Source organism: Melospiza melodia, chromosome 19, assembly GCF_035770615.1.
Source record: "Melospiza melodia melodia isolate bMelMel2 chromosome 19, bMelMel2.pri, whole genome shotgun sequence".
Lineage (NCBI taxonomy): Eukaryota > Metazoa > Chordata > Aves > Passeriformes > Passerellidae > Melospiza > Melospiza melodia.
The window spans coordinates 10,814,316-10,840,073 of NC_086212.1; the positions used below are offsets into that span (position 1 = coordinate 10,814,316).

Consider the following 25,758-nt stretch of genomic DNA (forward strand, 5'->3'; position numbering starts at 1 on the left):
TAAAAACCACTGACACGTCACATGGCTCATCTAGATCCCAGCTCTGCCCATAGCCCTTCCAATCACATCATCCCCTTTTCTCTAGGGATATTAAAAATATTTAATTTATGTTTAAGAAATTTATTTATGTAAAATTTTATTTAAATTAAATAAATAAATAAAATAAATTTTATCCTAAATTTTTAATATAAATATTTATGTTAAATTAAAATGGGATAAAGTTTAGGTGGTGAGACAGCTCTATCTGACAATCTGAGCATTTTGCCTTTGCTCCTGTCTTCTATCCTAACATGTCCCAGTGAATTTAGAATTGGAGTCTGTGTTGCTCAGCAATACACAGTATTATCTCTGGTTTTACATGACCCTGAACTCCCTGGTGTGCTCACTGTAATATATTTCCAGGTTTTGGCAATTTTCTGCTCCCTATCTTGCAGGTCACTGCAAGTCATTACTGCTATGGCACCTCTACACACACCTAGAGGAAATTCCCATATCTGGGATCTGCTGAGAGATAAAGGAGTGCAAAACGATGCACAAAGTGTTGGAAATTGTTCCAATCATGCTCCAAGACTCATCTTTGACCCTATTATTTCTACTAAGAATAAGGCCATACTCTCAGCCGGAGGAAACAGAAAGGTAGAAATAATTTGCTGGTTGTTTTTTATTGTAATAGAGGGTTTTTAGTCTCTCCCAATGCAGTTACAGCTGTTTGATTCATTGAACCTTGGTGTAACTCCCTTTGGCAAACCATGCTCTGGGACCCAGAGCTACCACCTGCACATCAGCAGGAAGCTCCACTTTTCTTTCCACAAAGACACAGAATTATGACAGCTGCTGCCTTCCTTTCATTTCTATAGCAGAGTTAATTTAGATTTATCATTCAATTCAAATCCAGGGAAAGTTCCAGTCCCCAGCAGCCCTCACAACCATTCATTTTCTAGCAACAATAACTCTGACTAAACAATAGAAGCTTGCTTGCGAAGACTCAATAAAAGTTATGCTGATACTTGAGGAAAAAATTGCTTATCTTCAAGCCATGAAAGGAGTAAACTCACCCACCTGTCACAGTGATGAGCCCAAAATGAAATTTTTGATCTGATGCTCCAAAATCTCTGGATTTTGGCCAGAGTGGAAACCAGATGTGGGCAAGGGGTGTCAAGGTTAGAGCAACATCAAACCCAGAGGGACAATGGCTTTGCTGTTGTCTAAAGGTGCTACAGTAAACCAAATAAAACTCGGCAGGAAGAACTTCTACCGTAATGTCAACTTCTACCATAGCATCAACTTCTACCATAACATCAGCTTCTACCATAATATCAATGTTTTGCCAACTTTTCTCATTAATGGGATGTGACAGGACAGAAATATCACACTTCCATGGCTTGGGTGCATTTCAGTCTCTGCTCTCAAAGGCACTGCTCCCACCTCAGAGGGAAACTCCAGTTCTGCACTGGACAGAACCAATCCAAACCCCAGAAAAGTGCCCACTGCTGGAATGAAACACCTTCCCCAGGGGCAGGGAAGGGGAGAGAGAGCCAGGACACATGGCTATTAGCCAAAATATCAGACAAAGAAAGATGCTGAGAAAAGATACGACGATTCAGAGAGATTTCGTTTCCTCCAGAGAATTCTTTGGCTTGAGCTTTTCTGTCATTAATATAATTTCCCACATTTCTGCCCTTGTTGCATATTTTACAACCTGCCATTGCTGCAAAGAGAGCCTGGAGAGACTGAAAAACATTGAAATCACAGCTCTATCCCAATTCATCTTTTCCCTCCAGCCCTTCTTCCAGAAGAGAGCAGCAAGAGGCATCCTAATCCCAGAAACTCCTCCTTCCAGCTGCCCGCACAGCTGCTGGAGCAAATGATTCCCTCCCTGCAGTGGGTGGATTGCTAATTGCTTCCCTGCCCTCCACCCTCCCCGGGATTGCCCAGAGCATCCCATTCTCATCAGAAGCAGCAAATGATGGCAGAGAGCTCAAGGCTGCAGCAGCTCCTGCTGGGGATGTCACTGCAAATCTGGGAGAGGAGGAACGTGGGGAGACAAGGCTGGGAGAGGATGGGGACTGCAAAGGGCAGCCCATTGCACCAACCCTGCCTGGGCCAGCCTGCATCCTTTCCCTGAGCTGGAGGAAGAGCTTTTCACCGTGCTCAGAAATCAATTTTTGCTGTGTGCCCATGTTATTTAATCAATATAATAAAAGCTGAAGTAGCTATGGGTGCCTTTGATATAATAGCAGTTGGCAGTCACAGACCGAAGGTAAATAAATAAAATTTGCAGTAAGTCCCTGTGCAGATGGATGTAATCTTGACATTTGCTCTCATATTCAAAGCCTGATCTATAAGATCAGCTCATAGAATCATTAAAGTTGGAAAATACCTCTAAGGTCATTGAGTCCAGCCCTCTGCAATGGGAGAATTAATTTCAAAGGCTCTTGAAACAGGCTTTGGCAAGCTCACATGATTCCACGTGAGAGATTAATAACACTAAGAGAGGTTTTATCGCAGTCAGATTATCAGCAAGACATGACAGAAACTATTTGGGCCATTAGGAATGAAGAGGCTGTGAAAGCCAAAGATATACATAAACCCCAATAAATGGTAGGGACTGCCTTCTCTAATTAGGACTCAGAGAATTTAACAAATGGGATTCCTTGCAGAAAATTCTTGGCCAAAAGCAGATCCCCTAGGTATTGAGTGCCAGGGGTTTCATGCATACATTTATTTCTAGGCACAAGAAAGGCAAAGTGCAGGTCAGTGATGCACAGACCAAGCTGAGAGCCCTGTGGCACTGAAGGGCTTGGTCCTTCCCCTACCAAATTGTCCCTTTTTTTGCTCATGAAACCCAAAAGCAGCAGCTGAGGGATGTTTGGAGGCGCAACGTGTAGAAAACTGAAATAACCAGCAGAGGCTGTCAGAGCATGGTGGAGGAGCAGTGTCAGGAGGGTTTGACAGGATCCCTGCAACACTCTGATTCTCTGATTATCACATCAGCCAAGGCCACAACATTGTGGCACAGCTGACAACTTTCCCTTGCTTGGCCAAGGTGAAAACTCCATCTGTGCCCGTCAGGCCATGCAAGTCCTTGATCAGTTCTCTCAGGGATGAGCAGAAATCAGATTTCAGCTGAACAGACAAACCTCTGACAGGACATTTCTGTAGAAAAACAAGGGCTAATTTCATGGTGAGGTGATCTGTCCCCATCTACCTGATCTGTTTAGGAACAGGCTTTATCTCTTCTTTCAGCAGATAATTGCCCACACATACTACAGTTATTCTCTGTTATTTCCTGCTTCTCTTTCCTAAAAAAAAGAGAACAAACTAACTTAGTTTGTCCTTTTCCTTTAAGCATATGGTTTCTGACACATATAAATCAATATACTTAATAGAAAATATGCTTCAGGAAGGGATTTATAGAAATAGAAGGACCCATGATGAAACATGTACAGAGCATCCTTAACAGAATTATATCATGTGAATCTATTTGGAAACATTTGTCATCTTAGGACAAAGCTACAGCCAGGAAGGAATATTACATGAGAGCTTTCTCTTTGCACAACATATTGCTGCTAGCCTGGCTGAAAACCACAAACTAAGAAACCTTTTAGTTTATTTAAGTGCCAGATGCCTGATTTAAGGCAGGCTGGGCCTGATCCCAAAGCCCATCAGAGATGATAGGAAATCATCCTTTGAATTCAGCTGGCTCTGGCCCAGATTTACAAGCTGGTCTCTTGCAGGCACATTTGTACCACAGGCAGGGCACTGACCAGGGGTATTTGTGTATTCCAAATGCTTTCCTTACAGTCTGGATGTGGAGCTTAGGCTGTGCTTACTAACACTTGCTGGAAATCATAAATAAAGGCTCTTGGAGTGTTTGGCCTCAAACTTGTGGCAGTGGGGCTGTTTTGAGGCTGCCACTTCTGAATTCATCTGCTTGGAAGGGGCACATTATGGAATTTCATGTTACAAAATCACATTTTCACTATCATTTGGTCCCAGCCTGTGATGGGAACTTCAGAAAGGAGGTTGTGAGGGTACAGAGAGGGAAAACCCCAAAACAGTTTGGCTGTGTGTTGCCAGCAGGAATACTCAGAGATTCATCGAATGGTTTGGGTTGTAAGGGACCTTAAAATTCATGGTCAGGGACACCTTCCACTATCCCAGGTTACTCCAAGCCCCATCCAGCCTGGCCTTGGACACTTCCAGGGATGGGGAAGGAAGTACAGAATGGAGCTGAGTGATAAATAAGCAGTGAAAAAAATAGACCCACAGACAAAACTGGGTGAACAGAGAAGGTGATCACTTCCCCAGGCTGGCTTTTCAGTAACAGATCCTTTCCTCGTGTTTTTCTAATGCTTGCTGTTCTAAACCCTGATGTTAGAACATGTTCCCCTTCCAGCCACGTCAACATTTATTTATGTGACTCTAATGTGGCAGGTTTTTAACTGGCTGGATGTTTTGTCCACCTTCATTTAAGCTTCCCTCTGGCATCCCAGGATTCACTGATGCTGCTCTGAAAACTGAAGCATTTTGGAGACAGCTGGAATAGCAGGGGGAGGCTTTTGTGTGTGGCTGTGTGTGTTTGTCTGGAGCCTGATGAAGAGAATGAACACATCTGATAACAGATGCTCACAATTAAATCCAGGCCAGATAATAAAATCAGGTGAGGAATAGACCTTTGGCCCCAAGCTTTAATTCTTGTTGGCAAAGAAGGGAGAGCATTAATGCAATTTCATGTACTGCTACCTTGATTCACTTCTCTTCCTCACCAACAAATACTCTCAGGGTTTGTGCACAGATTCTGGCAGAAGCAACCATAAATACTTGTTCCCCTGTGTGTAAATTCCAACATTGGAAGCCTGGCTTTACATCTGAGCTCTCTGAGAGTTGCTTTGGCTGTTGAATCTACATCCCAAGAAAGTCCTAGCAGAACTCAGAGAAGGGAGGAGTAGGCAAAGTCCCATCAAATTCTTTTTTCAACGACTGAGAGATTGAAGAGGACCAAATCTCTGCTTCACTGTGGATGAAAACCAAATCTGTATAGATTTCCTTGCCTTCAGTTTATGAGACAATGTATTACTGTGATGTGTTCACAGGGGTCTTAGGATGAGGAAAGAGATGAGGATCTGACTCCATGTTTCAGAAGGCTTGATTTATTATTTTATGATATATATTATATTAAAACTATACTAAAAGAATCGAATAAAGGATTTCATCAGAAGGGTAGCTAAGCTAAGAACAGAAAAGAAAGAATGATAAAAAAGGCTTGTGGCTCAAACTCTCTGTCTGAGCCAGCTGATTGTGATTGGCCATTAATTAGAAACAACCAACATGGGCCAACCACAGATCCACCTGTTGCATTCCACAGCAGCAGATAATCAATGTTTGCATTTTGTTCCTGAGGCCTCTCAGATTCTCAGGAGGAAAATTCTTAAGGAAAGGATTTTTCATAAAAGATGTCTGCGACATGTTACTCTTTCCAATGTCACCACCATCCAGTGGTGATGGTTACATGTTGGGTGCTTCAAGGCTGTAAGAAAAGCCACTGGGATGTGATTTACTAACCAGTATTTGCCTGTGATGGTAAAAATTAGTGTGTGATTATCCTTGATTGCATAGCACACATCATCTCATCAGCCACCTTCCTGCTCCTCCCAGCCCTCCTGAGTGATGCTCTTTGGATTGGGGCTCCTCTGATCCTTCTGCTGCCAACAGTTCCTGCATCACTTTGTGCATGTGCTGTGTTTATGTTAATGCTAGTATTTGTGTCTGCTTCTGCTTCTGCCAAGGTGTCTTCCTGTTTAGTGAAAAACAGCACTAAAAAAACAAGAAGTGAGAATATTTTCATTCCAACACAGGGATGGGGATTTCTGCTAATCCAAACCAGGATACAGTGTCCAAACAGCTGAATTAACACAGCTGTGCTGCATATGGTACTGAGTTGCAAATGAATGAGAACATATTCGCTGTCCAAAGGTGGGCAGATGTACGACTTTGATACAAGGCTGTGGACATTGGCTCCTCCAGACTTCAAAATGCTGCCAAGGAGAGAGGAATGGCACAGATCTGAGCTGGGCTGCAGCTCTGCTTCACACAGTGCACTCAGGGGGAATTTCAGCTATTTGGGGTTTACAGGGTGGAGGGGAAAGAGTCTGTGCCTGTGACTGCCACTAGAAATGCATACTGTAGGACAGGAGGGCTTTTTTTATTCTGTACAAATTGCCTCAGTTCCACTTTCCTAAGTAAACAACCAGCTACAGAGTCAGCTACACTGCTAAATGAAAACACAAGTTGAAAGAGAGCAGTGTAGATTAATTGGACAGGAAGAAAGGAAATATATGTGTAGCAGACCTGAAAAGGAGACAGAGAGCTAATTAAATGTAGTACAATAATTTCACACAACGTCCTTCACATGCAGCATCATAAAATGTTTGCCGGATCAGTGCACTGAGAATCAGCTGTGAGTCTGCAATCTTCCTAAAATCAGAAACTTTTTACATCTCTTGTGCTCCACCTAATTATTGTCAGGCTGGTGCACAGAGCTGCTAAGAGGGAAAAGCATCATAGCTCATCAGTCCTAGCTGAGATCAAGGTGAAATTCCACCACGAGATACTGACAAAGTGTAAGCAAAGAATGAGAAAGTGGGAAAAGGCAGAGACCAAAACCCTGGGTTGGGCAACAAATCAGAAAGAACAATCTGCCATGTGCCTTTGCAAGAATCCGTGGGGGTTTTGTTGAGTAATCCCTCCCATAATCTCACAAAATTCATTCCTGTGCCTCTGCATGCGGGGCACATTCCAGTATGTATGCATGGAAATGCTGCATGTTCTTTTTGGAGCTTTTTGGTGCTGGAGGTTGTAGGAGTGATATCCACGTTCCCTTTTCCAGATGTGATCCTTCCACTGTCTCATTTTGCCTGTGCTTAGCCAAGGACAACACCTGAGGGATGGCTGTAGGCACCTTAATTAATTCTTGATTTCAAGTGACAGCCACACACTCCCTGTATCAGTTTCCAGGAGTGTTACTTAGCATGTGCAGGAAATTGAGGGCTGGTGAAAATAGCATCAATTTCATTATTGTTGGAGAAAATATATTACAAGTGGAGCAAGCTGAAAGTCACTGGAGAATGATGGGGCTGAAAGGAAGAAATGAAATATGTGAGCATTCCTTTAGGATACTGATATTTCTGTACTGGTGGTTTTATGCTAAAAGAATTTGGAACAATTGTGCTTCCTGCTCTGGCTGTAATCTTCACCAAACTTCCTGATTTTTTTGCTAGCAAATGTGCAGGCAGTTTTTCCTGTGCTTGCAGCCTGAATCACAGCCACTGCTGGGAGCCACTGTGCAGCCAAGAGCCCGACAGCACGTGGGACAACAAACCTTGAACACCTTGATGTGGGTCCTGTTCCTCTGCTCTCAACACTGCCAGGGTCCAACCTGCTGCACCTCCTGTTCTTCTAACACATGGTGCTGATGCCCATGTGAGAGAGACAGGTTTAGGCAGAAGTCTTCCCTTCGGTTTTGGAGAAATTTCCAGCCATCAATTCCCTTGAGTCTCACAAATGAAAGCAAGATTTTTCCTGCCCATGGAAGAAGATTCCCTTGCTGGACTTACCCAGCACTTAACTGCCTGTCTCTAGGAATAAATTAGAATAACAAGGTAGGGCAAACCATTTTATCAATTCCTTGGAGGTGCACTCCAGTGTGTTTCTGCTTCCATTTAATGTCTTCTGTGCTGCCCATGAGGGGACCAAGTGAGTCATGAGATGCTTTGGACGTCAGCTCCAACCTCCTGGGTGTTCCTCTTCGTGTGGGATGGAATGGGGGCAGGCAGAGCTCCCCTGCCCACATCACAGCTTGGCTCAGGCAGGTGTTCCTTTGCTCATCAGAGAGCTGCAGGTTGCTGCATTCTATGGTTTTCACAATGGAAAAAAGCACAATTATTATAAGGTGCTGTTATCTCCTGTCACATTCAATAAAATCAGCCTGGCTCTCAGGAAGCCCTGTGAGGAAGGTGTTGGGATGAAAATTCATGAGTGCAGGGTAAGAGACATTGGCCAATCAGCCCTTCTGTCAGTCATCACCCCACAGATTCTTTTTTTAGGGCAGGAATGGGTAAATTTGGGGTTATGGGGCTGTGCTGTGTGATTTGCCAAGCAGTCCCAAATGCCCTCCTGTAAGGACTGGTGATGAAGGCAGGTTGTGCTAATGATGAAGGCAGGTTGTGCTGATGATGAAGGCCGGTTGTGCTGATGATGAAGGCAGGTTGTATTAATGATGAAGGCAGGTTGTGCTGATGATGAAGGCAGGTTGTGCTGATGATGAAGGCAGGTTGTATTAATGATGAAGGCAGGTTGTATTAATGATGAAGGCAGGTTGTGCTAATGATGAAGGCAGGTTGTGCTGATGATGAAGGCAGGTTGTGCTGATGATGAAGGCAGGTTGTGGTAATGATGAAGGCAGGTTGTGTTAATGATGAAGGCAGGTTGTGCTAATGATGAAGGCAGGTTGTGCTGATGATGAAGGCAGGTTGTGTTAGTGATCCTTGCACTGCCATCAGCTGGGTTTTGCAGCTGTGCAGCTCTGGCTGATGGTGGATGTTGTCTTAGCTCAGCAGCCCACGGTGGCTCCTTGAAGAGAAGTGGCACTCAAGAAAGGGGAAACATTTTAAAAGGCTCCAAAGCGTGACATTTGTAATGGATCACAGGAGTGGGCAGCATCCTGAGAGGTGAACAAACCCTGCAGAGAAAAGAGCTTGTGGCAGGAGCATTGGAGGGAGAGAAAGAGACTCCTCTGCTTGAGCTGAGGCTGCAGCACTGAGGTGAGATCTCTGCTGTCAGCCAGAACTGCTTGCTGTGGTTGCTCTTTGTAGGATCTCCACAGCTAATTTAATACTTTAAATTTAATGCTCTAATTTAAGAAAGAGTTGTTGTTGCTGTCACAAAGTGCTGCTGTCCTACCTGTTCTATAATTAGGAGAAATCCAAAAAATAACTTGATTTCTCATGACATTAAAGCCCATCATGATAATAACTGAAAAACCCAAACCCTTTGCACTGCTGTGGCCACTTGACCACGTTTGAGCTTACCCAGATGTTCCTTATGAAGTTTCACCCTGCTTGTGAGGAGAATCCCTGGGAAAGGGGTGGATGGTTGCTGGGTTTCCTGGCTTGGAAATGCAGCACAACCAGGGAGCCTGTGGAGATGTTTCCCAACCTGCAGAGCTGAGGAGGAGCTGATGCTCTTGGAGTCTGATCTGTTCTTGGAACATTAAACCCAGACTGCTTCTGTCTGAGCCTGCAGGGTTCAGACCTCCTGGGGCTTTTCTGAAGTGACAGAAAGCAAGTTGATTCTCTGGAAAAGCTTTTCTCGGGAAAAGCTTTACCCTACAAAGTGTTGGCAGCTCTCCACACTCGCTTTCTTCAGGGTATAGGGGGAAACTTGCTTAGTAGCTGGCAGAGCAAAGCTCATGAGGGAATTTTAAAACATTGAAGTGCCTGCAATTCAGAGATGCTGCAGCAGTCATGTAATGCACATTTATTTTGCATGGGAATTTTGCAAATGTAGCTGAACGATAACATTCTTTTTGCCATCCTGCTTCTTCTGTTAGGAGGTGTTCAACATCTCTGATGCAGATTCCCAGGAATATATGTGTTTAAATTCAAACTTGTGTTTAAATTCAAACTTGACCCTAGAAGGGGAAGAACCAATTTTCTGCCCTTGTGCCAAGCCCGAGTGATGATGATGAATTGGCAGGACCTGCCTTACAGATCCTTTAATTCAGATCCTTTTGAGTGTGTAATAGAAAATGAAATGGTGAAGGTAGGCTAATCCTTATCCTTGCTTTGCCAAGCATCAAACTGAAATAGCTGATGCTTTCCTGAGACACTTTGTCAGTATCTCATGGGAAAATGGGAGCAAAAGGCTGAAATCAACATTTCTGCAGCATTGCTCCAAACAGGGTAGTTCATGTGTGAGCCCACAGAAATGTGCAAACGAGGGATGTGACCACATCACCCCTTATCTGTCAAAACCTCAGCCCAGCCCCTGTTTGAGCAGGAGGGAAGTGCCCCCAGCAGTTACTACACAGGAGTGGGCAAAACTGAGGAACTTCTCCAAAGATGCCAGGCACTTGTGAGTAGGATCTTTTTTTTTAATTGGTTTCCACCTGTCAGACTTGTCAGTGGTGAAACTGGATGTTTTCACAGAGAAAAAAAAAATCCTTCCCCCTCATCCACCCCCACACGTCCTGCCTCCCCATGGCCCATCCCCAGCTCCACAGTGACAGCTGAGCAGGTTTATTTCTGTCAGCAGCAGAGGAGGAGGCTGTGAGGAGAGGCATCCCACAGCTCTGGTTCCTAGCTGGTATTTTGCATCTGATCTCTGTTTGGGAGTCATTTCCTTTGGGTGCTGCTGGGACTCTGCTCACTCCATTCCCAGCCTTTGGGCTGATGCTGTCCCTGAGATGTGCAGGAGCTTTAGCAGCAGCTCTGCACAGCTTTGGGATGATCTGTGCCTCCTCAGGAAGCCCCAGGTGCCCCCACATTGTCCCCTGTACCAGCTCCCACAGGGGGCTGTGTTTGGGCACACAGGGACCTGTGTGGGAGTGTTTGGAGACCCAAACTGGGGCTGCTCAAAGAGGAGGGTGCCTGGCACAATCCCAGCCTCCTCCTATGGCAAGGAGCCATTGGAAAGCAGGATGAGGCTTTTGGCACAGAGTGACAGGGAAAACTGGGGGAGAAAATAAGCAGTTCTCTTGTGCTGACAGCAGGAGACAGGCAGAGCAGTGAGCAGCCCAGCCACAGCCAGGTTGTCACCTGTGCTCCAAAGCCCACTCTGCAGGTGACTTCCCTGGGACATCCCTTCCCTTCCTGGAGCTAAAATATACCAAAGAATGGTGGTGAAACCAAAGTGTGAGAGGACCATGGCTATGAGTTATGGGGGGAAAAAAGGACAGAAACTCCCCTGGTACACAGCTGTCACCTGAGAGATTTCCACTTTGTCACTGACATATTTTATGAAAATCCTTTTGCTTGGATTTTTCTCCTGAGAAGCCTCAGAAACGAAATGTAAACAACAACTATCTGATGGCTGTGGAATGGGCTCTGGATATGGTTTACCAGCAGGGGCATCTTTGATTGGTCTCATGAGGATTGTTTTTAATTAATGGCCAATCACAGCCAGCTGTGTTGGACTCTCTAAGTCTGCCACGAGATTTTATTATTCATTCTTTTCTAGCTTTCTGATGTCTCCTTTCTCTTTCTTCAGTATAGTTTCAATATGTAATTTTTAAAAATATAATATAATAAAATTATAAAATGAAAACATGAAACATGGAGTCAAGATTCTCATCTCTTCCCTCATACTGGTGACCCTCAAACACCACCACACACTGCCACCAAATTCACAGAATTCCCTGAGCCTTTGAGAAAGAATGGATCAGTTCAGCTTTGTGCCATCAGGCAGCTGAGATGACAACATTGTCCGTGTCCTCAGGCCAAGCCTGTCATGCTGAATTAACAGCTCATAAGGCACAAGAAGTGCTGCCTCCCCCCTGTGAATCACAACTGAGACATCACCTGCACAAGTAATTGTATTAGTTTTGAATCAACAATGAACACAAAGGATAAACAATTATCTACTTAAGTTCTTCATCCTTTTTGGTAACATTATTGGGCAGAGGAATTGAATTACTACTCTCTTCCCATTTGTCACGGGGTTTATGAGACACCCTTTCTTCCTGTCCCCTGCCTGTGCGTGGACACTCAGCAAACAGCCCAAAGTGCCTCTGGCTCTGCAGGTCAGGGGGGGAGCCTTGCTCAGAGGTGTCCTGGGCTCCTGCTGCTCCTGGGGATGTCAGCTGCAAGCTCCTGGTGTGGCTTAGAAGGAAACGTGGTCCCCAGCCAAGGGGATGGGAGCAGAGAGGAGAAATGTGGGAAGAAGGAAATTTTCATGCTCCTGGAGAGCTGCAGGACTGATACCCAGAACTAGAACCGGGCTTCTCAAAGTGATGCTTTAAAATGAGCTGGGCTCTTCTTCCTGGAGAGCTTTCTTTCAGGTGAGATCCAGATGTGGCTGCACAATCCCCATGGTGACTGCAGTGTCTCATAGCCCACATCTGGCTGTGCAATCCCAGCTTTGCCTGACTTGGATTTAATTTCTCTGTACCCATGGAAATGTTGTGCATCAGAACACAGCATGCATATATTTATGTATAATATGATATAAATAACATGTATAATTTAGATATATTTATATAACACCCATATATTAATTTTTATATAATATTTACTTTTATTTACATAATATTCATAGTATATTGATTCATAATATATATTTATTCTATATATAATATATGTAATATATTATATAGATCGAATATATTATATATATTGTATATATTACATATTTTATATAAATAAAATAAAATATAAACTAAAATGTAAATATAATATAAATATAAAAATATAAAAATATGTAGGAAAAAAATATAAAAATATATATAAATTGTTTTTTCCCCCCACCACAGCTCATGATTTATTTGAAATGAAATCCACTTTTCTGCATCAAGGTTTTTCTGGTACTTCTGGTTATGATGAGGTCTCAGCGTTTGACTTTTGAAACATTAGAATTTCCAGCAGCACGGAACAGTTTAAAGGAAAATAAGGACTTTCAGCTATGAATATTTATGGCTAGAGTTGAATTGTATTTCAGACTGGAGGTCATTATTGCTGGAAGAACAGTAGATAGAAGGCAATATTCAATTTATTAAAATATTTTCTCTTTTGTGCCTTGATCAGCGAGCACATTTATTTGAAATTTGTGCCCTTCAAATCTCAGTATAAAAATCTTATTAAAGCTACAGTCTTACTAAATAAAACAGAGCAAGGAACAAGGCTATCCAAAACACCAATAAAACCAGAAATATTTCTGCTCATAAACAGAAAAATGTAGAGCTGACCTAAGCTATTTTATAGAGCAGATACTTTGATATGAACAGAAACACAAATTATTCTCAATTTCAGCATTCATGAGGTAGAACCACAGGTGCTCAAGTGAAACCTGTACTTGTTAATCCTAAATAAAAGGAGCTGGTAGGAAAGATGTGAATATTTGCACCGGAGATGAAATCAATCAAACAAAACACGCCCTCATTTTGAGGGTCCGTGACTGAACATTTCTTCCAAATTTAATATTTGGAGCGTAGGGATCACTTTGAAAACATCTATGATTGAAAATACAAATGTGGGAAGGTGGGTACTGGTAAAGATACAGATAAATGCTCTGGAGCTGTGTTTGGCAGCAGGAAATCCTGAAACCCTTCCCATAATTGGGAGTTTATTTCTCTCCCAGGTATCCCACTGGTTTCTTTCTCCTGCAAGCCAGGTGAGTGTCCCATTCCTCAGGTTCTGCAGCTCTGATCCTCCCCTCTGCTAAACCACCAAGGGTTTTTGCAGCTTTCCCTTTGTTGGGCAGCTACAGGGAAGACTCTAAGGACAGGAGATTTCCTTAGGTGCTCTGAGGAGCTACCACCAAACTGAACTGAAGTAAATTTCATCTGAGCAGAAGGGAAAATGTCCTCAGTTGCACTTAGAGAATAATTGCTCTACAAGAGAGTTGAGAACAGCTAAAAAATACAGAACTCTGGCCAAAAAGAGCCAGGGATTGTGGGAACAGGCATTTGCTGGGAGATGTGAGCAAAGTTAACTCTTTGCTTTCTGCTTAACCCTGATGCCTGGTGAGGGGATGATTTACTGAGCAGGTTGGCAGGGTTGTACCTGTGCCTTTGCTTCATCCCTCTGCATGGGTGATCCTCTGCCCAGCCCCTGTTTCCCCTCATTTCTATCACAATCCTATTCTCTATATCTCTGTGCACAGTTAAAAACCTTCCTGAGAAACGTGATTTGTGCATCACGAGAAAAAGGCTCAATTTCAAATAAACACGCCTTACCCTCATGTTTTAAAAATTTTCATTCCAACAAAACACCTTTCCCATGACATCCTCTGATTCATTATTTCATTTTGGTCCTACAGCTCCTAATTCTGCAGCACTCTGGTGCCAACCTCCAAGGAAGTCTGCTGGTTTCATCAAAGTCGTGCTGTGACTCATGGTCCCCTCTCACAGAAAACAGGCTTTTCCTCCTGATGAAGACAACCAATCTTCAAACCCTGTGGTGCCTTCTGGAGAGATGGATATGAAGCACAGGCAGATCCTGAGCCCTGGAGCTGATCTCCCAGGAAAATGAACAGCACCAGGGGATGAATTGTTGTAAACAAGTGGAAGTGAGATTTTGGCTGAAGAGAAAAGCTTTTAACTGATATTTTAAAATGCAAAAATCAGAAAGGAGCAGATTGTATTTTATTTTTTTCCCTTTTCCATTTTCCTGTTGGTTTTTCTGTTGCACATTGATGTTACTGACACAACTGTATTCTCCCCGGGAAGATCTGTGAATCCTTTGGATGATGTGATGTAGAGAGAGCAAACAGAATTGTCATTGTGCACTGTTGGTGCCCACACTTTCTGAAGACATTTGAAATCCTTTGTACCTTTTATCCTACACCCTAAGATGATATGGCACAATCTCCCTCAAAGCTGAGCTTTGAAAAGTCAGAGTTTTTGAGCTGGGGGGAAACCAAAGTGAAATCCCCTCTCTGCAGAAACCTTTTCTGCCTCCATCTCCCTGTAGAGAAGTTCATTAATTTTGCATTTTCTGAGGAGTGGAGCAGAAATAGCCCTCCCCAATTTTTATTTTAATGTTCATCTCTGCATAGCTTTGGCTTTCCTGTTCACAAGTATAAAGCTGCCACTCACACATTGACTCTTCTTAGCTTAGTGATGAAATGTTCTCCCAGAAGAATCTTCCCCAGGGATAGATGATAACAACGTGGCTGATCTCCCGGAGATCATATCACCCTAGGGCAAGGGGAGAGGAATTTTTACCAGTCAACCATCCTAAGACAAACATAGCTCTCCAAGGCTCTTAGTGATGATATTCTCCATAGCCAGAAGAATAGGGCTTGGAGCAACCTGATTTAGTGGAATGAGGTAAGGGATTGGAACGAGATGATTTTTAAGGTCCCTTCCAGCCCAAACCATTCTATCATTTAGTCATGAGGAGCTGATTGTAGTGGTGTATCCTTGGAGGGAGACTGGCAGCAGGGCAGAATGCATTTTTCCCTCTCTCCAAAAGTCCATGAAAACTTTTTAAGATACAAAATGAAATCTGCAAGTGAATGCCAGTGAGCTCCAAATGATGAGCAACATATTAAAAAGCACTGAGCCATGCTGTGATAAAAGCTCTCCCCCCTCACCCCTGTAATATTTACAAAAAGCAAGAGATACTGTCCTTTATTCAATGAAAATCAGTACCAAAGTCTTTATTTCTTCCAGACACAATCTGTGAACTCTGATTTCTCTTTTAATTTGGTTAGCACCTCTGGCATTTAAGGCTGGAGCTGTGAACAGAATGAAGAGCATCATTTTCTCCTGCTAAATGATACGTTAAAAAAAAAAAAAACAACTCAGAAAAGAGAAACAGAGTTAGATCGGGTCACTTACAAACACAAACTGAGTTCCTTTGCAGATGCAAACAGGTTTATACCAGTTGTGCAGGTGTACATTCATCAAGGCTCAGAAATGCTCCACAAATTTGTATTTTGTTTCATCTCAAAAGCCTATGGGCTTGTGCTTACATCAGCCTCCTGAAGGGTGCTAGAGGATTAACCAGTCTGGCTGCCTTGCTGTGGTGTCACTGGTGGCCAGCTTTAAAATCCCTGTGCCATTTGCCTGCTCTGGTCTGTCCCAAGCCAGGAGGAAGGAGAGGGATTAAGTGTAAAGTTCTGAGTCAGAAAGCACCAACCATGACATCAGGTGTTTTCCTGGTCTGGTCACGAAAAATGGCATTTCATGCTTGTGTTGATGGCAAAGAGAAATTAATCTTATTCCAGTTGCTGGTCTGAAGGAAAACAAAAAATGATTGATTGCAGTAATGTGAAACTTTGTAAGAATTCATGCTCTGTGTGGGAGCTGTGCTAATAATGCTGTTGGCAGTCGTCGCTGCTTTCCAGCTGGACAGAAGAACTAAAACATTGAAAATGTCAGGTGCCACAGATTTCCTTACAGCTTCCCGTGGCACTGCTGAGGTCAGCCCCAGTTAATGGAGTTTGTTGCTGTTTGGGTATTTTTAAATTCAGCACGCAGTGCTTCACCTCCTGCAGTGTGCAGGGAGCAGGATAACAGGAGCACTCAGAGCTGCCAGGGGCTCTGACAAGGCTGCTGACAGCCAGGGAGAAGCTGCCTTTTAATGGCTCAATGCTGGCATGTTTTGCTAATATATGTCTTGGAATGGAGGCTTAATATAGCTCATGAGGCACCTGCTGATGCTGAGTGAGGGGAAAGGTGGAGCTGAGTTGGGAACGCTGGGGTCTGAGGCTCTGCTCTGCAGGATTTCATTGCGGCCCTTGGGTGAATCCCAGAAGTTCCTGGACCTGAAATCCATCCCTAAAATGAGCTCCATTGCAGTGACAAAGGGATGGAGTGGGCTGGATTGTTGGAAGTGTCCTAATGCTGTTAAACTTTGGTAACAATGGCTACTACATCTCCGTTATGTTTGTGAAATTTTTGGGTGCTAGTGAGATCTAAATCTACACTCCTTCAGCTTAAAGCCATTCCCCTTATCCTCTCACTCCAGGGTCTTGTAAAAACTGGAGTTTTTACTCTTTCCAGCTTTCTTGAAGCCTCCTTAAGTACTAAAAGGGGTTTTAAGTTCTTTTTCCTGGAGCTTTCTTTTCTCCAGGCTCAACAACCCTGGGCAAAACATCATGCCAGGTGTGGCTGCACCCACACATGCCCTTATACACTCACTACAAACTTTTGGCCTTTCTCCTCCTTGAAACTCCTGGCTGGCTTGGCTGGTTTGCATCACCAGTGATATGGTGATTAACTAACTTTGTTGTTTATCTATTTAGATTAGATGTTAGGAAGAAATTCTCTGAGGGTGCTGAGGCCTACCTACGCAGGGTGCCCACAGAAGCTGTGGCTGCCCCTGGATCACTGGAAGTGGCCAAGGCCAGGTTGGATGGGGCTTGGAGCAGCCTGGGACAGTGGAAGTTGTCTCTGCCATGGCAGGGGGTGGAATAAGATGAGATTTTAGGTTCTTTCCAACACAAACCACCCTGTAATTCCATGATTCTGTGATCCTTTCCCACTGGCATTTGGCTGAGTGAGCCCAAGACGGGGCTGGCAGCCCATGGATGCTGGGCTGGCTGCTCTGGGCTCCCCTGGCATGGTTTTTGTTCCCAGAAAACAACCCCAGCAGCTTGGTTTGGCCACCCTGCAGCACTCAGGCCATGTCTGTGCCTGTGCTTCTGGAAGGGTTTTGCACTTGAGTGCCCAAAATCACGTCAGGTTCTGCTCTGTGCTTCCCAGCCCACAGGAGGCCTGGAATAATAACTGTGATGTGCTGCCTTATTGCTTAAATACCCTCATGAATATACTCCTGCCTGATCTACTGTTCCAACAAATTCAATAAGGCAGAGCAGGATTTAAAGATATTTTAAATAAATTAACTTCTGCATGGATGTTTATTAAGTTTTATGAAGCCATTTACTAAAACGTAACATTTTTTCCGAAAGGTGCCTGAAATTTTCCCCTCATGAACTATGGAAATTGCTTTTATAATTGAAATGAGAAATAAGGGCCGAGCTCAAAGCATTCCTCATGGCTCGAGGCACAGTCCTTGTGCCTTTCTAAAGGAAAAAAAGAATTATTTGACTCTCCATATTTTCTGTTTTCCTGCACATTTCTGGGGCGGGACGTGGTGCAGGATTTCGTGACACAGGGTGGCTTGGGAGGGATGGGAAGCTCAGCTTCCCAGGATTTGGCTTTTTCAGGGAGTCAGCCCTGTTCTAGACAAGCCATGAGCAGACAGCAAGGTTTTTAACTCCAGCTTGAACACTGAATTTCTGCACAAACCATGGAGGCTCCACTGGGAGCCCAGCACAGAAATCTCCTGCAGGCAGGAAACAAGGATGCTGCCACGTGCTGTGGATTTCCACTGCTGCAGACACGAGCTGTGAGCTGAAAATACACCTCTGAGCAGAGCAGGGCTGAATACCAAATCAAAGGATCCATAAAATAAATGATTTTCATTCCTTAGTGCTTGATGGTGTAGGGACAATAGAGGATCCTGCTCTTCTCATCGGGAAGCAGCACCAAAAAGCCTTTGGGGACCATTTGAGTTAGGTTTTAGAAGATGGAATTTCCAGGCATGAATGATTCCAAATATTTAAATTCTATTCTCTTGCTGCTTTCCACGCTACCTTCCTTTCCATCAGAAATCAAAACAAAAGGGTTGAATGGTTAAAAAGTATGAAGATTTTATGGCTCAGCTCAGCTATTGCACAACATAACATTAACCAGGAGCTGCAGAGAGGATGAAGGTGACTGATTTTTGCTCATTTAGTGTGAAGACACCTTAATATTGTGGGTAATACCCAAGCATTCTGTCCCCATAAAATTACATTTGTGTTAGAAAAATAAATGCCAGGGAGGAAGAGGTTCACACTAAAGATGGGAGGATAGGAGGGGAAGTCTCACTGTTAAAACACAATAAATCTGCTTATTTTTCATCATTCTTGGGGGTGAGGATTCTTTTGCTGTGCCCCTACAGCTCCCAGTGCAATAAAGCCCCAACCTGCTCAGTTTTCTGGGCAAAGCTGCTGCAGAGTAATGGCCAAGGTACAACATCTGTAACATCTGCCCTGCAGCAAGGAGCAGCAAGCAGGGGAGACAGGCAAGGCAGCAGCTCAGACCCTGCAGTGCCACTGGGATCTCGGCACTTGGAACTGCTCAGATCTCATTATTCCCACACTCCAGGCTCTGGATGCTCCCAATTGCTCTGCCCAACAGCACAGCACAGATCTGATGCTTTAACAGATCCCAGGAAGGATTTTCAGGGCAAACATCACTGATGGGAGCGTCCTTCATACCTAACCCAGTCCCCCTGCTTGTCTGCTGAGCTAAGTCAGAAGCAGCAGCTGATGCTTGGATGGGTTTGAGCTGCAGAGTGCAGGGACAGAAGCACCCAGGGCCCTTCTGCAGAGCAGCTGCAAATCCCAGTTCAAGGCCAGTGGTTCCACCAGTTTAGAGCCCAGGCAGGGTGTCTGTGCTGATAACCACTGTGTGATAAAGGCACACCTGCCACTTCAAACAAAAAACAACCCAAACTTAAATTTGGATATTTATTTCTTAGGATCAATAAATGACAAAATAAAATACCATACAGTACAAAGGCTATATTAGGAATTAACCATTTCAGTACACTTTGATCAGTAAATACAGTATCAATAATAGCATGTTACACTGAAAGAGTGTTTCCCATTGCCATACAGGAGGATTCCACACCCTCTTCTTTTCCTTTGTCACAGAAAATATCACAAAGTAGACACTGACACACTTTTAACATTCATTTTTTCCCCATTGAGCAACAGGCCACAAAAAAAAAAAAAAAATAAAGCACATCAACATTTTGTATCTCAGAATAAAATAAAAATAAAAAGGTGCACTTCAAAAATATTTGCCATAAATACAATATGTGCAGGACTATCAGGTGGCACAGCTGGGGAAGGACTCTGGGTCACAAAGCCAGGACACAGCATCATGAAATCTTGGATCAGCAATTTCTACTTTTTAAGCAAATCCAGACTGAGAACAGGAAGAGTGGGTGAGCTGTGATATGTGAAGAACCAGACAGAGCTTCAGCAGACACAGCTTTGGTTAAAGAGTCACCAAAAACACAGCCAGGAGGACACTGGGCTGACACAGCACACCCAGGGCTGCTGCACTGGGTGCTGGAAATGCAAAGGTCCTGCTGCTGTTGTGTTTAAAGCCAACCCTCCTGGCTGATTTCCCATTGAGTTCTCTCCTGAAAATCTCACTGAAGTGAGGCCTCATGCACCTTGCAAAAGAGGACAAGCTCAGCAAAGCATCCCTGCCCTGATGGACTGGCCTGTGGTGAGACAGTCCTGTCTGGGGGACATTTCTGAATAGCAAAATGACTTCATAAACCTGATTTCACACTCTGCTAAGCTGATGGCTCTGCCAAGGGCACTCTGAAGAGAAACAAAGCCTCAAAATAACGTTTGAAGGGGTCACTTGATAGACTCTGTTCAGAATGGAATTTCTCAGAATCCATCTGGCAGCACTTCACATCTGCGGGGTTCCACAGATTTTATTCTTTTTTTAGTCAAAACAAACAGTTCCAAACACAGGGAATTTGCATAGATGAGCAGAGGCCCCAACACTCACCTCTGCTTTGCTGAAGAGTGCAGCCAAGGCAGGGACACAAGGGATGGGAGTTTTTCTGTTTAATGGCAAAAGCCATTCACACCAGATGAAATTTAAAAAATTTGTTGGGTTAGCAGTTCAATCATTGTTGAAAGGCATCTAAAGAACTATCTCTCTGGTGAATATGGGGCAGTTTGTACCTTTTTCTTCTCTACTGTATCAGCTTTCCTCTACAAGGCCAGATTGGATGGGGCTTGGAGCAACATAGTCTAGGGAAAAGTGTCCCTGCCCATGGCAGGGGTTTGGAACAGGATGGTCTTTAAGGACCCTTCCAACCCAAACTGTCCGGTGATTCTCTGGAAATCATGAAACTATCTGGTTTGCAATCAGCTTTCCTCACTTCTTTGAGCTCAAGGGAACCACACCTCTAAGCTGAATATACCAAAATTAGGTGAGGAGGGAAGAGTGGATAAACCAGCTGTAACTTACACTGCTCAGCTCAAGGTTGTCAGATTTGGCCAGTGGAAGAGGTAGCTTTGAGCTGCAATCTCAGATTAAGGCCGTGGACCCAGGTCTGCTTTCCTGTCAAACTGCAAGAACAGAGCTGTAGAAGTCAGCAAACCACCTGGATAAATCCCCCAAATTCCCTCAGCTCTTCAGCACTCGAGTGGCCCAAGAAACACAGTGGAAAGAGTTTATGAGAAGTTCATTTTTACTCCAGCTTTTTCCCACTGTCATGTCAAACCCAAAATAAACCTGGCAGTTTCTCTGAGCTGTGATCAAATATTCTGTAAGCTGCCTGGGTATCTCAGTAGTGAAAATCTAAACCAAGCATCTTATGTGAAAGAACAATTTTTGTACGGTGTCTTCTAAGATAATCAAGCACATTTCAGCAGGTTTGTGTTGAACAAGTGTAGTAATAATGTTTAATATTTCAAAGCAAATGAGACATGCAGGGTGTTAAATGGTAATGAAAGTCAAAGCAATGCAGTTACAGCTTCCCTGGGAGGTTTCAGAAAGCTCCTCCCAGCTGTTGGCTGTATTTAGAGGTGAAGTAAAAAAAATTGAGTAATCCAGAAACATTTGAAGTGTCTTGCCTGGAAGGCCAATGTTAAATGTGTGACATCAAGACTCCTCTTTCTCTCAAGGCAGATTTTTCCCCTCTCCTGTTCATGGCACCTGGATTTTGCCACTAGGCAGGATGAGCAGGTCTTCTTCCAACCTGCCCAAGCATTTCACACACACCATGCACACAAAATTCTTGCTGTTTTCTCACAGATTTCCTTCTGAAGAGATCAGTCTCCCTTATTCCTCTTTGTTTCAATTTATTTATTTGTGTGCCACTAACTGTTTTCTTTATCAAAAAGGAGTCAACAGTCCACGAGCAACAAAAGTGCTTGGTCAAATATAATCTCTGCCCTCTGCTTGGTACAACCAGGGCAGGAAATCACAAGAAGGCATGACAGAACAGAGCTTGCAGTTTGGCTGAGTCAGAAGGAACTGAAGCCCCACTGACTTTTATTTTGAGCCCTTTCTTTTGCAGGGTTTCTGGCATTAAAATCATCCCATCCCTGGCAGGTGCGGCTGAAGGGCTGCCATGGTGGCCAGCTGGGCACAGGATCTAAATGACAAAATGAAATACCACACAGGTTCTAAATGCCCCAAAAGCTGTCACTCATCATGGAGAACTCACAGCAAATGCCCCCAGATGGGTGTTTCCTCTTTGTGCTGAGCCCAAGAGGACCTAAACCACAAATCCAGCGAGTTGGACTCAGTGATTCTTGTGATTCCCTTCCAACTTGACCTGCTCTGTGATTCTGTGATGCAACATCTGCAGCAGGAGATGTCACCAGTGGTGCTGGTGCCTCCATCACTGTGCGACCCTCACCTCCAGCACTGTGGCTCCAGCTGGGGACCACAGGTGCTCCTTAGCTGAAGGGTGACATGGGCAAAGCCCAGAAAGCCAAACTGAGCTGGCTCTGCTGCTTTGTCACCTTTCAGAGGCAAGTCCTGCTCTCCTGATGATGTGTGGTGTGAAAGGGGACACCAGGTCACCATCAGCACAGGGTGATTGGTCAGCTCCAGGTTTGTGCAGGTCACTGAAGCCCTTCAGCTTGTCCCAGAGCCCAGGTACTAAAGACTCTGGAGCAATTTGTTGTATCATATAAGGGGCTGTTAGAGGTGGAACAGAGAGAAAAGCTCAAGCTTTCCTTGCCTTCTCTCTTGAATTTCAAAGGGAACTTTCAGGTCCTGTTTCTGTTCCTCTGGCTTATTAAAAGAAAGTGGGTTTAGAGCACAGACTCCCCAGTTTAGCGTTTCTTATGCTCTGTGTTCAAACTATCTGAATATTAGGGGTGCAGATAGATGTGCCAACAGTTCTGGTAGCAAAAAGTAATAGAAGAAAAGATAGAACAAGAGGACCTGCTGCCTACAACTGCTGTATGTGAGATGTCTGCCTTGTGGAAATGGCAAGGAAACAAGTAAAACTGGAATAAGAATGGGAAAAATCAGAAGGTCCCACAGAACTGGGGCAGATTGCTCTTATCTCAGCAGCCTGGAGCCCTCATGAGCTCAGAGTTTTCTCAACTCTTAATGCAAGCCAGCAAACTGTTCTCCCTGGTAAAAAATAGGATTTGGCTGTATGGCAAAAGGAAGATTTTTCCATTTCTGTTCATTTTCAGCGCTCCATCTGGGCACAGCCTCTGCATTCTTGGCTTTGCCAGAGACTCTGCTGCAGTGGTGCCAAAGCCAGGCACTGTGGATGCCCTAAAGCCAAAGGTGACCCCACTCCCCAGGCCACAGCCACCCCAGCCTAGGTAAGGCATCATCTGTTCTTATTTAATTCCAAGGAGCCAGAGAGGCTCTCTTGAGCACCTCAGTCGTATTCCTCACAATGGAGATAAATTTCTAAAATAACCACCTGGCTCCCTGAGTTTTCACTCCTCGTTCATTGAACATCCCACAGATGAGCACATCCATTCTCCAAGAACACCCCTTTCTGTTCAAACTTCTTTCTCCTCATCCAACTCTCTGCTTGGTGCCACCAGGAGATGTGATCTCAAACCCTTGGATGTGGACACGGCATCTCTGCACTGAGAAAAGGATGAAATGCAGAACAGTTTTGCCTAAGTTGAACACATTTTGGCTTCCCAGTTAACACCACATCTGGATTTATGCCAGACTGAAGTTACAATACATGTAGACATTACTCACAAGAGGCAAGGCCAATGCTTGAAAATAACCTCAAAGTTACTGGCAGAACAAAGCCTATTTTTTCCAACAAAAATGACTTTGCTAAACACATTTGTGTCAGGTGAATTTGGAGACCATGCATGAAAGTCACAGAGGCCTCTCTCAAGTTTTGACTCCACGATGAATTGCGTTCCTCCTCCTCCTCCTTTGGCTTCAGTACGTAGTTTCCCTTGTGACCTGGCTGGAAAATGTGTGGTTGCTGGAGATGCTGTTGGATTTCCTGGTGAAGGCCAGTCGTTTCTTCTTCTTCCTCCATGGCAGGCACAGGATGGTGAGCGTGGAGAGGAAGATCTGGCGGAAGTTTGCCGACACCAGGTTGTAGAGGATGGGGTTGATTGCTGAGCTGACGTAGAAGAGGACATTTGTCAGCATGTAGAAGTAGTGGTAGAAGTTGTAAAGGAAACTGGAAGAACAGATGAAAGAGAAAAATCTGAGTGTGAAGAGCTCAAAGTCACAAGGGTGAGAAAAACACGAGCTGCTTTCCAGCTAACCTTCCTAGGCTGCAAACATGAGCTTACCAAAGGTGCCTGGGCCACCACAACCCATCTACATCTCCAGCTGGAACTGGTCAAACGTGGATCAGATGCCACTCACCAGCAGTTAGAGACTTATTTAAGCCCTGGATCCAGACAAGATATTTACCTCATGCACTCATTTTTCTTTGGAAGTAGTCATTCTGGAACCCAAGGAGCCAGATGGAAATTTGCTTCTGTGTCATACATACACATTAGCTTGACTTTTTTGGCTGCAGTTCTGATCTACAGAGGTTGCAGAAGAGCCAAACTCCAGGAACAGATGCAGCCTCTCCTCCCTCTGGCAGTGAGAGCAGCATCAGCTCATTCAATGGGTCCCTGGGTTGGGATTTGTCCATAACATAGGACAGCATTTCCTGTTCTGGGGGCAAACTGATGATAGCATGCTTCTGAAACACATCCTAACCACCACAATTTAATGTTTTCAACTAGAACTGGTTGAAAATGCTTTATTATCTTTTATGCTTTTGGCTATATCTTTCCTTGGGCCAACTGAGAACAACAGCCCTGAGCTGGTAAAGCATTTATAAACACCACGGGTCTCATTTTCAGGAAGATGTTCCTCAGAATCATTTATCTTGGTGAAAATTGCAGATCTTTTTTCTAGTCTGAGCAGTGTCTAACAAAAGATAAATAGAGGAGTGCTGGACTATGTTGCCCATCCCTCAACACCCCCTCAGCACTGCCAAGGACTGCATGGCCCATTCAGTTCTTATAGAGTTTCTTTGTGTAGTTATGAAGAATTAATATTGGAAAAATTTCTCTTCTTCAGGGGGAAGGTACATGTGTTTATTAATGAACATGCCAAGCTGCTGCAAACTCTTGGTTAGCCACCAGACTGATAGTTCACTATCATTTTGTAAATTCAGTGTTTTCCTAAAATCAATTATGGTTTTAAAAAGAAGAAAAAAATATTATGTGAACACAGCCACAATGAATAAATTCCCACTAAATGCAGACAGACTTCTCTAAACCTCTTGCTCAAAGCAAATGCAGTCATTATATAATTGAACAGTGCCTTAAGTGGTTTTCATATAGGAAAGCAAAGGAGAAACAAGAATTTGTCCCAGTGTGTGCCTAGAGCTCCGTTTTCATGACTGAAGATAGATTTTAGATTTTACGGTGGCTGGATCCACAGTCCCAGTCAGTAGACTGCTATATCCTAGTTTATTATATTTTGAGTCTGGAATTGAAAGAATTTTCGTTTTTCATTGTTGTTCTGCTTTTTGGTATTGTAGATGTTTTTTTCCTTTCCCTTGAAAGAAACTGTCCTGGTCTCAGGGAGAGCAGGGATGTTACACCATGGGAGGAGACACAAGAGAGCATCCCTTGGCATCTCAGCCTTCCTCAGTGTGTGTCCCCAGACAGCATTAGCTCTTAATGACATATTTAAAAATAATAATTAGTTTGGTGGCTGCTTTGCTGGAGAGCCTGGCCTGGTGCCTCAGTAAGGAGCAGGGGGTGCCTTTGCACATCTGTGAGCAGTGTCTGTGCAATTATCCTGGAATTCTCTGACAATCTGGACATTTCCTAATCAGCAGCAACTGCTGGCATTTCATTTTGATCCACTGCCTGCAAAACCCAGTAAATAACCTGGCCCAGCCTCAGTAAGCACCACAGCCATTCCCCCACCTGTGTCATCTCCCCTGTCAGAGAGGAAATGTGGCCTCGTGGAGTTATTTGTGT

The 25,758-nt window shown here is 44.0% G+C and overlaps 1 protein-coding gene across 1 annotated transcript in view; it reads right to left on the reverse strand.

Moving 5' to 3' along the window:
* Positions 1-19,228: 19,228 nt before the first annotated feature.
* Positions 19,229-25,758, reverse strand: part of NTSR1 (neurotensin receptor 1) — a 55,332-nt gene continuing 48,802 nt past the window's right edge. Inside the window, exon 4 of the mRNA XM_063172529.1 lies at positions 19,229-23,942. Within this exon, the coding sequence (XP_063028599.1) occupies positions 23,693-23,942 (250 nt within the window). The 3' untranslated portion in view covers positions 19,229-23,692. The remainder of the gene's footprint in view (positions 23,943-25,758) is intronic.